The 14,852-nt window shown below is 33.3% G+C and overlaps 1 protein-coding gene across 1 annotated transcript in view; it reads right to left on the bottom strand.

Moving 5' to 3' along the window:
- Window positions 1-253: 253 nt before the first annotated feature.
- Window positions 254-14,852, bottom strand: part of PCDH11X (protocadherin 11 X-linked) — an 812,402-nt gene continuing 797,803 nt past the window's right edge. The window contains exon 10 of the mRNA XM_011995097.1: window positions 254-5,272. Coding sequence (XP_011850487.1) covers window positions 4,596-5,272 — 677 coding nt within the window. The 3' untranslated portion in view covers window positions 254-4,595. The remainder of the gene's footprint in view (window positions 5,273-14,852) is intronic.

Here is a 14,852-nt window from a genome sequence, read left to right as displayed (position 1 = left end):
TTAAATTTTGTCTTGAAAGATGCTAAATCAATGCTCATAAACACTACAATAGTGTTCAGCAATTTTGAAAAGTGATTGAAATTATGTTCAAGTCAGAAATCATACTGAAGGAGCTACCAGAGTGAACAAAAATATGCAAACTCCGAAATGTACCACTGAAAAAGGGTCTTTTACTCTATACACATTTGAAAATCTATTTAAAATAAAGTGAATCCTTTGAGTTTTGAATTAACACACACAGTAAAAATGAATGTTTATTTCTCATAACTTTTATTAATATATATATTAATAAGAAAACATGCAATACAGAACCTGAAATAGAACAATTAATACCAGTTTGCTGCTGGATTACATACTGCCATCCTTGGCCATACAGTAGCCAACCTTCTTAATTCCAAAGCATGGTTAGAACTGCTTTAGGATACTGTTCATTTTCAGATGCTGTATGATATCACAGAGGAGGAATCTTCCCACAATACAAACATAAATACATATTTCATAAAATTCTTAATATTTTAAGTAGGGATAGTATAAATTTCACACAGTTTACTCTTTAAAAAGTATCACTTACAATCACTAAACAATTGCCATCAATTTTTTTTTATTTGTGCACATACATTTTTCTGAGCAGATTTTTTGTTACTGCTTCTGCTGTTGTCAACTTACACTGCTTTTAAAAATCACATTTACTAAAAGCACATGATGGTTAGTGTAAGAAAGCTACTGTGAAAGAATATTTTAAGGCCTCTGCATAAAATTGATCTGGTGTGGTAATTGGCACATAATATAGAAAGGTTTTTGTAGAAATACATTTCAGCTTCTCTTGCTCTCATGTTTTCCCGGCCAACTGGGCCAGTTGGAAACATTCAAGATAGTTACTAATGATCATGATAAAAAGTTTACCTAAACTAACTCTAAATTTGGTTTCAAAAAATATAAAAGAAGAAAGATAAGAAATAATAACTATAATAAAAAATATAAATCAGAAGAGTATAAATAAAAGTCTAAACAAGTAGATTTTCATAAATGTATATTAGGAAGTATACACACCTTCAGTAATACCATGAAAAAGAAACAAACAAACAAACAAAAAACTAATGTTGAAATATACATGTGAGTAAAACTCCCTTAATTTTCTCAGGATTGAAAAGGATTTTTTTACGTGTGTGACATGATTACATTTTCAGAACTGAACAATTTGTGATTTGTTTAGTCAATTTTTTCCCATTTAATGACCGTGTGTGATAAATATTAGTTTTGGAAGGCAGAGGCTCTTTGTAACTGTTACCATTACACAATAGCACTAACCATTTAATGATCATTATTTTCTAACCAAATTTACATAATCAAAAATAAAATGTTAAGTAACTAAATAAGACTACACAAAATTACTCTCTAAATTTATTACATTGTAGATACCATATGTAAAAGCTAATTTTTAATACACTGGCACAATATTAGCTAAAACGAAGGTAAAGTTTAAGAAAAGAATGTGTATGCTCGTAGCATATAAGATACTTAGTATTTGAATACATACTCACAAGTGTGATATAGTAATACCATAGCTAGAAAATTAATCACAATCTAATTGAATATGGACACAAAATAGAATAACTACTTTGATTGAATGTATTATTCTCATATAAGTCATTCAGTTTGAAGTTTTAATTTCAAATCAAACGAAATCCTTTTTAAAACAAACATTTTTTGATTGTTGGTTCAGTAAGACATTTTGCAGTTCTAGGACTACATATTCATACATCACAATAGCCACTTGTGTACTGTGTCAACCTATACCACTGTCTATTCAGCCACAGAAATAACTTGTAATGTGATGAAAAAGGTATCATCAGATCTGAAGCCCTAGAAGTTACAGGTTTCCAAGGCCAGACCTAGTGGAAGCTTAGAAAGAGATGGCATAGGGGAGAATAACTGGGCTCATACCCCTTGCCTCTTTGGCTACTCTCAGCCTGCTTCCATTCAAAGCCTCTCTGGTAAAAACCAAGAAGAGGGTGCCCAGTCATTTAATATTCTAAACACAGTCTAAGTCTGATTATAAAATCAGAGTTAGAAAGGGTAATAAAAGCGTATTGGTTCATTCCTATATCTATAGGAAAGGTGTCAAAAGTTCACAACACAAGTTTCCAGACATGAGGATTTAAGAACCTCCCTAGTAACTCAATAAATTCTACCATCAGAAGAAAAATCCCAAATATCCAACTTTGGGTCCTATTTGATATTTTTTAACATAGATAGTAACCATTAAGATGCTTGACAAGCTATTTAATAATCTTTCAGCCTCTTCTTTTTATTCTTTAAATGTTTGTATCTGTGTGTATGTGTGTGTGTGCATGTATGTGTGTGTATAGATCGTAAGAAAACTAAAGGTCTGCAGAGAGAAAATGTGAAAATAATTAAAATACAAGAAAAAAATCTCACTCACATCATCTTTGCAGGTATTTGAGGCAAAAATATGTTCTAAAATCTACTAGAAGCACTGACTTTTGTCACTATTGGTTCTTTTCTTAATCTTCCCCAAGTTTAAGATTTTCAACATCAACAACAATAGCAAAAATATCAACACATTTGTATGATAATAATTTAATAAACTTCCAAATATCATCAGTCCTTCAGGATTCACGTGCACCTGGAAAGCCAGTAGGCTCCAAATCCCTTGGAACATTAACACAAAGGATAAAATAAATAAATTAATTTTACTAATCAAACTCTGATAGTTAAAAGTTAAGAAGTTATTCTGCACACCCAATAAAATATGGTTTAAGGAGCTTTACAATGGATGAGAATAATGTATATTCTGAAAACGCTACTTAATCTGCTGGACACACGAAAAGAAGCTTTCTCAACACTCAGTGGAAAACCGCACCAATGAAATTATACAATTACCACAGTTTATGTTACAAAATTTACACACAGTTTCATCATAAATTAAATATCAAGTTACACGTTAGAAAATCTGTGTCTAATTTAATCAGTGGGAGATATTGACTCCCCCACTCCCCGACCACCCCCGTTAAACATCAATTGTCTCTTGGTTTAGTGTTACACTGAAACAAGGTATTTTCTCAGTTTTGCTATGGAAGAAAATTAAGTTGATGGTGTTTCTGTAAATTTATAAAATGTGCACATAGAAGATAATGGCCAGTTAAGAGATAAAAGAAGGAAATAAAGAACAGACGAGAAGAAAACTAATGTTTTCTATGAATAATACTGTTTCTTTGCTTAGAAGAACATATTTTATTTCATGTATGAGATTTTGATGGTTTTTGTTCTGTGCGTGTTTTTCAGGTATTTCTTGTTGAATAAGGCACAAGCAGTCATGTGCCTTATTTCTCCCTCTGCATTTTTCCTTAAAATTCTATGTTTGATGTAGATTTATAATTACATTTCTTGAAAAGTTCCTTCCTGATAGTCTTGTTGTTATTAGTGGTTTTCTTCGGTAAGTTGAGCTAGAATAACAAAAATCCCTTAGTCTTATAGATTTAGTATATGGTTTTATCTACAGTTATATGTATTTGTTATTTTTACTGAACACCCTTTGGTAACAGCCTATTGAGCTGTCAAATCAACATTTAAATCTTCCTGAGTTTCTCCACAAAATAGTAGTTTACCGTCAATATTGTAAGTGACTCGTGCTTTGAATGCATCCACCTCCTTTTAATTTTCTAGGCTGTTACATACAAATTCCCAGAAGTAAAGATCCAAGTAATAATGGGCTACAGGCTTAAAATGGCAGATACTGTTTTATTTCTGATGTACTTTACACTAAACTATTAAAGTAAAAAGAGGCCCTTTTTAGCAAATAGTTGCCTAATTTGGGCAGTTATTGCACTTCTGTGTCTCGAACTCTACTAAAGAGTAGAGAAATAGGTTGTAGATCTAGATCTGTACAGTTTATATATATTCCTTATTGAAAATGTATATACAAATTATATCAACAATATAGTACTGGAATAAGGTAGAAAACGTGAAAGCAGAGAGAGAGACACACAACAAGTGGTATTTACACTACCTACTGTGTATTTTGAGGGGAGACTCACTAACAACAACAACAACAACAACAACAGCAAAATAAAACCTGAAAACAACAAACAAAAATCAAACAGAAAGCCCAAAAAAAGGCTAGAATATGTATACCTTTTACCATTATTTGAACAAAAGTTTAGATAAACTAAAGGTAAACTTAGAAAATAAGATATTTCTAGGCTTTCCATTTGCTACATACTGGTTCCACACAATCAGCATGGAAAAAAATCAGTAATATTGCACACGATGATAAAAATAACAAAAAATACTGTACATCAGAAATAGTACGCTCCGTCATGATAAGCCTTACTGTACAAGGGGATGCAAATTGTTAAATTCCTTTTCTTTTTAAATACACATTCTGAATTAAACAAATTGCAATTTTTTGGTTAACTTTTGACTAAGGGTCTAGCTCTAGACTTATTCTGGTATCTGTTTCTATTTACATAGCTATTTACAAATCTGATAATCAGAATTATTATCATTGAAATTGTATCTTAAATTTTGATTACATATGTCTTTTCTGAAAATTTGAAGTAATTATTTTAGCTTTACAAGGGATGTTCTTCCATAATGGGAGAATCACCTTTGGAGGGTCTGGCCTGTTGGCGTGGAGTGAAGGTTGTCAAAGGAATGACTTTAATTGAATCATCACTGGGATGAAGTCTCTCAGACATGGTGTAAAACTGAGGTGTTGCACTACCTTGCACTCCCTGATCAACAGAGCATAGTCCATCAGCACCTTGCACCCAACCTTGCTGCAAACTGACTGATGATTGGGCCTGGCTGCGATGGAGGGCAGTAACCTGGGGCAGAGGGGAGCTGTGGCAGATTGCAGCAGCCTGTGCTAAAGGAGGGCTGTAGCAGAGGGCTGAGGCCTGTGCTGATGGTGGGCTGTGGCGAAGTGCAGTAGCCTGCACTAGAGGAGGACTATGGTGGAGAGCAGAGATCTGTATTGGTGGAGGGCTATGGCATAATGCGATGGTCTGTGTCACTGGAGGGCTGTGGCAGAGAGCAATGGTCTGTGTCACTGGTGGGCTGTGGTGGTGAGTAGAGGCCTGTGGCAGTGGTGGGCTGTGGCATAGAGCAGAGGCCTGTGCTTGCGAAGAGCTGGAATCATTCAGAGACGCTGGCATCCAGCAGGCATCAGAATGGCCATAGATGAGACACTCTGGAGTGCAGTTGTCGGAGGCCTCTTCCACAGTTGGTTGAACAGTTATTTCTGCAGCTGTTGGGGTGAGGAAACAAATAATAAAATTTATATTTCAAAGGCGTATTTTTATTAGCTACTTAAATGACATTGTGACAAAAAAAGGTAACAACCTATATACAAATGCATTACAGACTTCCATTATTTATAGAGTTGGTATTTTTAATTTGTCAATAATTCTTAGGGAAGTATAAATGACTTGGAGTGGGTGGATGAGGTCTCATTATCATAACTGGGATCCTTTGGCCTAGTATCCCAAATGTAGGCATTTTTTATTGTATCTGTGACCCTCAAGGAAACTATGATCATTCATCTATACATGCAAGTCAGCCGAAATATGGCTTCTAACTAGCACTGAGAGAGGACATAAAAGCAAAATGAATTGGAAAACAAATTATAAGAATATATAATGAATTAATTATAGCTAAAAATAGCTAAGAATAAATTACATACATTTGGAAACGTAGTTTATTGAACTCTAAGATATGCCTTAGTTTCAAGAATACAATATAGTCAAAATTATTTCAAAGATAATTAATTTCTGTGCTCTTCATTTTCTGAAATCATCATAAAATAGAGGTTAGCAACATAATAAACTAGAGATCCAAGTACTTAGCTGTAAACTGTAATAGTTTGTAATACTCTTTTTATGAAATTTCTGTATAGTCTTCAAATGTCAATAGATATCAAACATCAATAAAAATATTATACAAATTTTAGTAAAATAAAGATGGAGTTACTATATCTATATAAAGTTTACTTGAGAGCAAGAAATGCTATCCAGTATAAAGAAATACATTATATGACAATAAAAAGATCAATTCTCCAAGAAGACATATCAATCCTGTGTATATGCACCTTACAACAGCGCTTCAAAATACAAGAAGCAAAATAAACTAGAAATGAAAGGAGAAATAGATATATCCACAGTCATAATTGGAGACTACACTACTCCTTAGAACTTGATGGAAAAAATAGAAAATCAGTAAACACATAGAAGACTTGAGCAATATTATCAACCTACTAGATCAAAATTTATATTAGTAGAACTATTCAATTTTAGCAAGTTAGAAACAGGGGAATATCTTCAAATTGACATGCAGGTTCTACAAAAAGATAACAGCTGACATTATATTTAAAGGTTAAATATCGAATACTTTTCCCAAAAAATCACAAACAGAAAGGTTGACACCACTCCTATTTGACATAATATTGTAAGTTCTAGCCAATGAAATAAAGCAAGAAAAAGAAATGAAAGACATACCATTGAAAATAAACAACACTGTATCTATTCACAGACACATTTAGGTATATATGTAACAAAATGTGTGTGGTATCTGTGTGCTTAAAATTTAAAAAAATGATAAAAAATAAAGAAAATCTAAATGAATGGAGAGATATACCATGTTCATAGCTTGGAATACTCAATATTGTTATCATGTCAGTGGTCCCATAATTGATCTGTAAACTCAACATAATCTAAATAAAAGGGAAATCCTAGATGGATTTTCTGTTTTTGTAGATATCAACAAGCTGATGCTATAATTTATAGGGAAAGGTAAAGGAATTAGATTAGCCAACCAATTTTGATTAAAAAAAACCTACTTGTGGACTCACATGATCTGATTTCAAGATTTACTATAACATGTACCTAATCATTACAATGTAATATTAGCAAAATAATAAATACAAAATGATTAATAAAAATAGAATAATCAGTCCAGAAATAGATCCACAAAAATACAAAGTTATTTTCTACGAAGGTCTGAATTCAATGGCTAAAGTATAGACTTTTCAACAAGTGCCGATAGAATGATTATAGATTATAAACAGAAAATTAAAACTTGACGCACCTCTTTAATCTTATAAAATAATTAACTTGGACTCAATCAAAAGTCTAAATGTAAAATGTAAAACTATACAACTTCTATTATAAAATATTGGAGAAAATCTTTGTGACTATGAGTTAGGTAGCATTCTTAACTACAACACCAAAAGCACAATTTATTTTTAAAAATATGCTAAGTTGAGCTTATTTGTAATTAAAAATATTTACTTTGCAAAAGGCAATGTGAATGAATGAAAAGGCGAGCCACAGACTGTGTAAAAATATTGGCAAATCACATTTCTGACAAGGGAGCTGTATATTTTTAAAAGGATGTAAACTAACAACCGATTTTTTTTTTCCAAGATGACTGATTGAATCCTTTTATCATGCCTCAATGACTTGGAAATAGCACAATAGTGCATAATGATCAACTTCGTGAGCTTTAATTCAAGAAGAAAAATGAGAATCCACCAGTATTGTGAAGGGTGCCCCAGGCGCCAGGGAGGGGAACATGGGCAAACAGTCCTTGTGATGGCATCCAGCTGATAAAAGTAAGTGAAGCCCCAGTACATGAGAGAGAAAGAGAGCCTCCCTCTGTGACTCACCTTTCTACTGGGGATCTGAGCAACCCAAGAGGGGGGAGAATATTTTGTTCTTTAAAGTCCTGGTGCTAACTTGGGGAGAGGCTTGGAGACCTGTGAGGGAAAAACACCAGGAAAAACTACAGATATTTGCCCAGGCCAAGGACTGAGAGCAGAATGCCGTTTTTAATCCAGGCACATACAAAATCAGCCATTCCTTTGAGACCTAGCAGCATGGTCATGCAGGTATTTTAGTCTCAGGACAGAGATTGGAACACCTGCTCTGGAGCCGCGTAGGGGCTTCCATAGCCAGAATTGTAGAAAGCCCCACAGCAGTAGGCACCAGAATTGTACGCTCCCCTGTTGAAGCCCTGGGGCAGGAGAAGAGCTGCTATAGCTGTGTTTTCTCCTGGGGGATGAGACTTTCATTCAAGGCCAGCTGGCAACCTGAAACTGACTTGCATATGCCATTAATGGGTGCTGCAGCATGCTCCCCTGAGATTGTGGTATAGCAAGGCCCTCTCCGTTCCACCTCCATGCAGAAATCCAAGATTTGGAGCACCTACTTGCTTGAATCAGCAATCTGAGTTGTCCCACTCTTCATGGACATAAATTGTGGTATGGCAGGCACTTTTATTACTGATAATGGTGATTTTTTGCTTTCGTATTTTTTTTTTTTGGATCAGTCTAGCTGAGGGTATATCAATTTTATTAAATATTTCAAAAGATGAACATTTGGCTTGTTAATTTTCTTAAATATTTGTTTTCTTTATTGCTGAGAAATTCATAATTTCTTTATTCTTGCTTTGGGTTTATTTTGCACTTATTTTTCCAGCTTCTTAATGTAGAATCTTAGGACATTAATTTTAGATTTCCCCTCATCACTAATATAATTATTTAAAGTTTTAATATTTACTGTGGACACAGTTGTAGTTAGTTGCATCCCATAAATTTTGATATATTTTATTATAATTCCATTTAAAATATTTTCTTACTTTTTTATTTCATTATTGTCTCATCAAAGTATACTGTTTAATTTCCAAATATTGTGATTTTTCTGAGATAGTTTATTGTTATTTATATTTTAATGCCATTAACATAAATAAACATATTCTATGTGCTTTCAATTCATTTGAATTTAATAAGTTTTTTAATAACCCAGAAAATGATTGTAATAGTGCATTTTTATGCTGCTGATGAAGACATACCCAAGACTCAGTAATTTATAAAGAAAAAGAGATTTAATAAACTTACAGTTCCACACGGCTGGGGAGGCCTCACAATCATGGCAAAAAGTGAAAGGCAAGTCTTACACTGAAGCAGGCAAGAGAGAATGAGGGCCAACCAAAAGAGGTTTCCCCTTATAAAACCATCAGATCTTGTAAGACTTATTCACTACCGTGAGAACAGTGTGGGGAAAACTGCCATCATGATTCAATTATCTCCAACTGAGTCCCTCCCATAACATGTGGGAATTATGGGAGATACAATTCAAGATGAGATTTGGTGGGAACACAGAGCCAAACCATATCATTCTGCCCCTGCCCCTCCCAAATTTCTTGTCCTCTCATTTCAAAACGAATCATGCTTTCCCAGCAGTTCCCCAAAGTCTTAACTCATTTTAGCATTAACCTAAAAGTCCACAGTCCAAAGTCTCATCTCAGACAAGGCAAGTCCCTTCCACCTATGAGATAATAAAATCAAAAGCAAGTTTGGAGGGTTTTCTTCTTATAAAACAAGTTTTTCTTGGTCTACAAAAAGACTTAGAAAGCCACACAATGATACTGGGGGATATCAACATCCCACTGACAGCATTAGGCAGATCTTCAAGACAGAAAACTAACAAAGAAATTCTGAACTTGAATTTGACACTTAACCAGTTGAACTTAATAAACAAGCACAGAATACTCTACCCAATATACATGTATATACAAAATATACATTCTTCTCATCTGCACATTGAGCATCACTAAGGTTGACCACATCCTTGGCCATAAAGCAAGTCTCAATAAATTTTTAAAAAATTGAAATCATACAAACCATTGAAAAAATAAGTAAGATTGACAGGCTACTAGCTAGATTAACAGGAGAAGATCCAAATAAGCACTGTCACAATAGACAAAGGTGACATTACAACTTATCCCACAAGAATTCAGAAGATCCTCAGAAAATATAAACACCTCTATGCACACAAAATAGAAAATTGAGAGGAAATAGAGAAATTGCTGGAAGCACACAATCGCCCAAGATTGAATCAGGAAGTGATTGAAACTGTGAACAGATCAATGCTGAGTTTTGAGACTGAATCAGTAACTTTAAAAACTACCAAACAAACCAAAAACAAAACCCAGACCAGATGGATTAACAGCCAAATTGTACCAGACATCTAAAAAAGACATGTTACCAATGCTACTGAAACTATTTAAAAAAAAATTTGAGTAGTACGGACTTCTCCCTAACTTCTTCTATGAGGCCAGCATCATCCTGATCCAAAACCTGGCAAAGACACAACAAAAATGAAAATTATAGGCCAATATCTCTGATTAACAAAGGCACAAAAATTGTCAAAAAAAAAAAAAGTACTAGGAAACTGAATCCAACAGCACTTCAAAACATTAATTGACCGTGATGACTGTGATCAAGTAGGCTTCATTCTTGGGATGCAAGGTTGGTTCAACATATGCAAATCAATAAATGTGATTCATGAATAAACAGAAGTAAATTTAAAAAAAAATGTGATCATCTCAATAGACACCGAAATGACTTTTGATAAAATCCAGCACCTCTTCATGATAAAAACTTTCACATGTTAGGCACTGAAGGAACACACCTTAAAGTAATAAGAGTCATCTATGACAAACCCACAGCCAACATCATACTAAACTAGCAAAAACTAGAAGCATTCTTTTGAAAACTAGAATAAGACAAGGATGTCCACCTTCAGCACTTCTATTCAACACAGTACTGGAAGTGCTAGACTGAGAAATCAGGAAAGATAAAGGATTAAAGACATCTAATTAGGAAAAGAATATGATAACCTATCTCTATTCATGGCCAGTAGGATTCAATATGTAGAAAACCCTAAAGAACATTGAAAGGCTCCTGGAACACAAAAGATTCAGCAAAGTTTCAGCATACAAAATCAATGTGCAAAAAGTAGTAGAATTTCTTTACATTAATAATATTAAAGCTGAGTGCTGGATCAAGAATAGAATTTTATTTGCAATAGCCAAAAAAAAAAAAAAAAAAAGCTAGGAATACATCTAACCAAGGCAGCAAGAGGTTTGTACAAGAAGAACTACAAAACGCTGCTAAAAGAAATCATAGATGACACAAGCAAATGCAAAAGTATCCTATGCTCATGGATTAGAAGAATAAACATAAAAATGACCGTACTACCCAAAGCAAAATACAGATTCAACCCTCTTCCTATCAAACTACCGAAGTCATTTTTCCAGAATTTGGAAAAAAAAAAACTGTTCTAAAATTTTTATAGAACCATGAAATAAGCCAAATAGCCAAAGTAATCCTAAGCAAAAAGAACAAAGCTGGAGGCATTCCATTATCTGATTTCAAACTGTACTATAAGGCTACAGTAACAAAAAGAGGACGGTACTCATACAAAAGCAAACACATAGACCAATGAAACAGAAACAGAGAACCCAGAAATAAAGTTGCACACTTACAGCCATCTAATATTTGACAAAGTTGACAAAATTAAGCAGTGGGGAAAGCACTTTCTATTCAAGAAATTGTGCTGGGACAGTCTAGCCACATGTAGAAGAATGAAACTGGAACCCTACCTATCACCATATACAAAAATTAACCTAGGATGAATTAAAGATTTAAATATGAGACCAATAACTGTAAGAATTCTAGAAGGAACCATATGAAACACCATTCTGGACATCAGCCTTGGCAAAGAATTTATGACTAAATCCTTACAAGCAATTGCAACAAAAACAAAAATTGACAAATGGGACTTGATTAAACTAAAGAGCTTCTGCAAAGCAAAATAAGCTATCAATCAGGCAAACAGACAACCTATAGAATGGGAGAAAATATTCCCAAAGTATATATACATTCAGCAAAGGTCTACTATCTAGAATCTATAGAGAACTTAAACAAACAACATGCAAGAAACAAAAGCCTTCATTCAAAAGTGGGCAAAAAATATAAACAGACACTTCTCAAAAGAAGACATACAAGGGGTCAACAAGCATATGAAAAAATATTCCTCATCACTCTTCACCAGATAAATGCAAATCAAAACCACAAGGAGAATCTATCTCACACCAGTCAGAATAGCTATTATTAAAAAGCCAAAAAACAACAGATGTTGACCAGGTTGTGGAGAAAAGAGAATTTTTATACACTGTTGGTGAGAATATAAATTAATTCAGCCTTTGTGGAGAGCATTTTGAAGATTTCTCAAAGAACACAAAACAGAATTACCATTCAACCCGGAAACTCTCATTACTGGGTATTATTTCCAAAAGAAAACAAATTATTCTACCAAAAAGACACATGCACTTGCATGTTGACACAGTACTATTCACAATAGCAAAGACATGGAGTCAACCTAGGTGTCCATCAATGGTGGATTAGATTTCTTATATATAGCACATGTATATCATAGGATATACGCAGTCTTTAAAAGAACAAACTATGTTATTTGCAGCAACATGGACGCAGCTGGTGGCTATTATCCTAAGCAAATTAACACGGGAACAGAAAGCCAAATATCACATTTTCTTCCTTATAAGTGGAAGCTAAACATTGTGTACTCATGGAAATAAAGACGGCAACAAAAGACACTGAAGAGTATTAGAAGGGAGAGAGTGGGGAGAAAGGGTTGAACAACTATGAATATGATGGGATTATTCATGCCCAAAACCTCAGCATCACACAATATACCCAGGTAACAAATATGCACATATACCCGCAGAATCAAACATAATAGTTGAAATTTAAAAAACTAAAAAATAACAATAAGAAAATAAAGAACTCAATTTAAAAACTGGCAAAAGTTTTTAAATAGACTTCCTTGATAGTATAGACTATCAAGGAAGATATGAATACGTCAGATAAGCATATAATTAGAGGCTCAGCACGGTCAGATATTAAAGAAATGCAAATTTAAAATACAAAGAGATACTCCTCTATTTGAGTGGTTAAAAGAAAAACTGAAAATACCAAGTGCTGGTAAATATTCCAAACATCTAGAATCTTCAGTTAATGCTGCTGCTGACACAGAATGGCACAGGGAATTTAGATAACAGTTTGTCAACTTCCTGTAAAGCTAAACATATACTTGAAAAACAAAAACAGATAAAAAACAGCAATCCCAGTCCTGCATATTGATGCAGAATATTTGAAAACTTATGTTATAATAGAAATTTATATGTGCAAGTTAAACAGCATTATTAATAATCACCAAAATGTAGAAATGACCCTTACTGTCTTTCAGCTGGTAAAAGAATGAACTGTGTCATAGCCATACACTGAAATACTACTCAACAATACAAACAAGCGTATTGATTCTTAGAGCAACATGGATGAATCTCAGATGAATTTTGCTAAATGAAAGAAGCCATAATCAACAGTCTACATCGTGTATGGTTCCTATTATATAACATTCTGGAAATGGCAAGCTTACAGGGATGAAAAACATATAGGTGACTGTCAGGAGCTGGGAATTCAGGTAATGTTGACTAGCAGAGCAACACAAAGAAATTTTGGGAGTAATGAAAGTGTTCTCTATATGAAAATGGTGATGGATACATGATTGTATGCATTTGTCAAAACTGGTAGAACTACAGAACATTTGTGAATTTTATTGTATGTAAATATAAAAAACAGCAATGAGTGTTTCCAACTGCTGAGAAATTGTACTTTTTATAAATTATTTTTGCCTCCTTTATTCAATTCAGAATTATTTTTTCCAGAAAAATATTCTAATCAAATTAAATAGTACTGGAGCCAAATAATACATGCTTCTTTGTGGACTCACTGCTTGAAATATTTTTAATACAAAGTTATCAAATTCAAAATATAATTTTGAAAATAATGTGTGGAAATATTTAAAAACATAAGAATATCATACTTATTTACAGAAACTAAAGACAAACTATAATACAAAGGTTTTCTAAGACATTTAGCCTCATACATTTTCTACCTTCACAAAGCTAGAAAAATGACAATGATTTTTGTTTAGGTGCATGGTATTAAGAGCAGAGCAGGAAGGAAGAATTTGGGTTTTTTTAGAGAAAGAAACTGTCCATATAATCATCACTATTTTTTTAACTTTGGATTGCAACTACTAGTTAATTTCAAATAACTTTATAAATGATTGGTATAATTTGTTTTCACACTTAGGTCTCCAGAAAAGAAAAAAAAAAAAAAAATTATCTTTTTCTTCTCTCCCAACATGTGTGCTTGCTGAGTGATAATGACAATTCAAATTTTTGTGCGTAATTTTAAAAACTAAAAATAGAGATTCAATTTCTTATAGAGTCCAGTGACTGTCATTATCCTATCATTCTTAGTACCAAAAAATAGGATGTAAAATAAGTTATAGTAAGACTAATAGCTCTTCATTAGATAACCATTTATCTTTCTTTATTTAGAGCTCACTTAAAATAAACGTGTCACTAGGAGATTAACGTTTAAAATGTTCTTATTTTTGCACAATTATATTTGAGAAATAGTTGGGAATATAGAGTTTTATATATTTCAGATAGTATTAAACCATAATCTCAGGCATGAAAATACGTGAACACACATATAACTTTACTTTCAAACAAAATTTAATTTCCTGGTCGTCAGAAAAACAATTTATCCGGTAGCCTGAAATTTCACAAAAAATAATACATCATCGTTTCAACATCGAGCTTCTAGCCTATTTGTGATGAGGAAATTGATGCAAAGTCATTTTCACTGGAAAATGATATAATTTATAATTATTCCTTTTTAACAATTTTTGTGAGATATAGTTTATACCTTAAAATTCACCCATTTAACATGAGATATTCAGTGGTTTTTAGCATATTCACAGTATTGTGCAACCATCTCAATTCTGGGACATCTTTATCACTTCAAAAAGAAACTAGTAGCAGACACTGCCCATTTCCCGTCAAACCACAGAGCCCTAAGCAATCTCTAATCTACTTTCTGTCTCAATAGATTT

This window comes from Mandrillus leucophaeus, unplaced genomic scaffold, assembly GCF_000951045.1.
Source record: "Mandrillus leucophaeus isolate KB7577 unplaced genomic scaffold, Mleu.le_1.0 Scaffold470, whole genome shotgun sequence".
Classification (NCBI taxonomy): domain Eukaryota; kingdom Metazoa; phylum Chordata; class Mammalia; order Primates; family Cercopithecidae; genus Mandrillus; species Mandrillus leucophaeus.
This window is presented reverse-complemented; position numbering and strand designations above follow the sequence as displayed.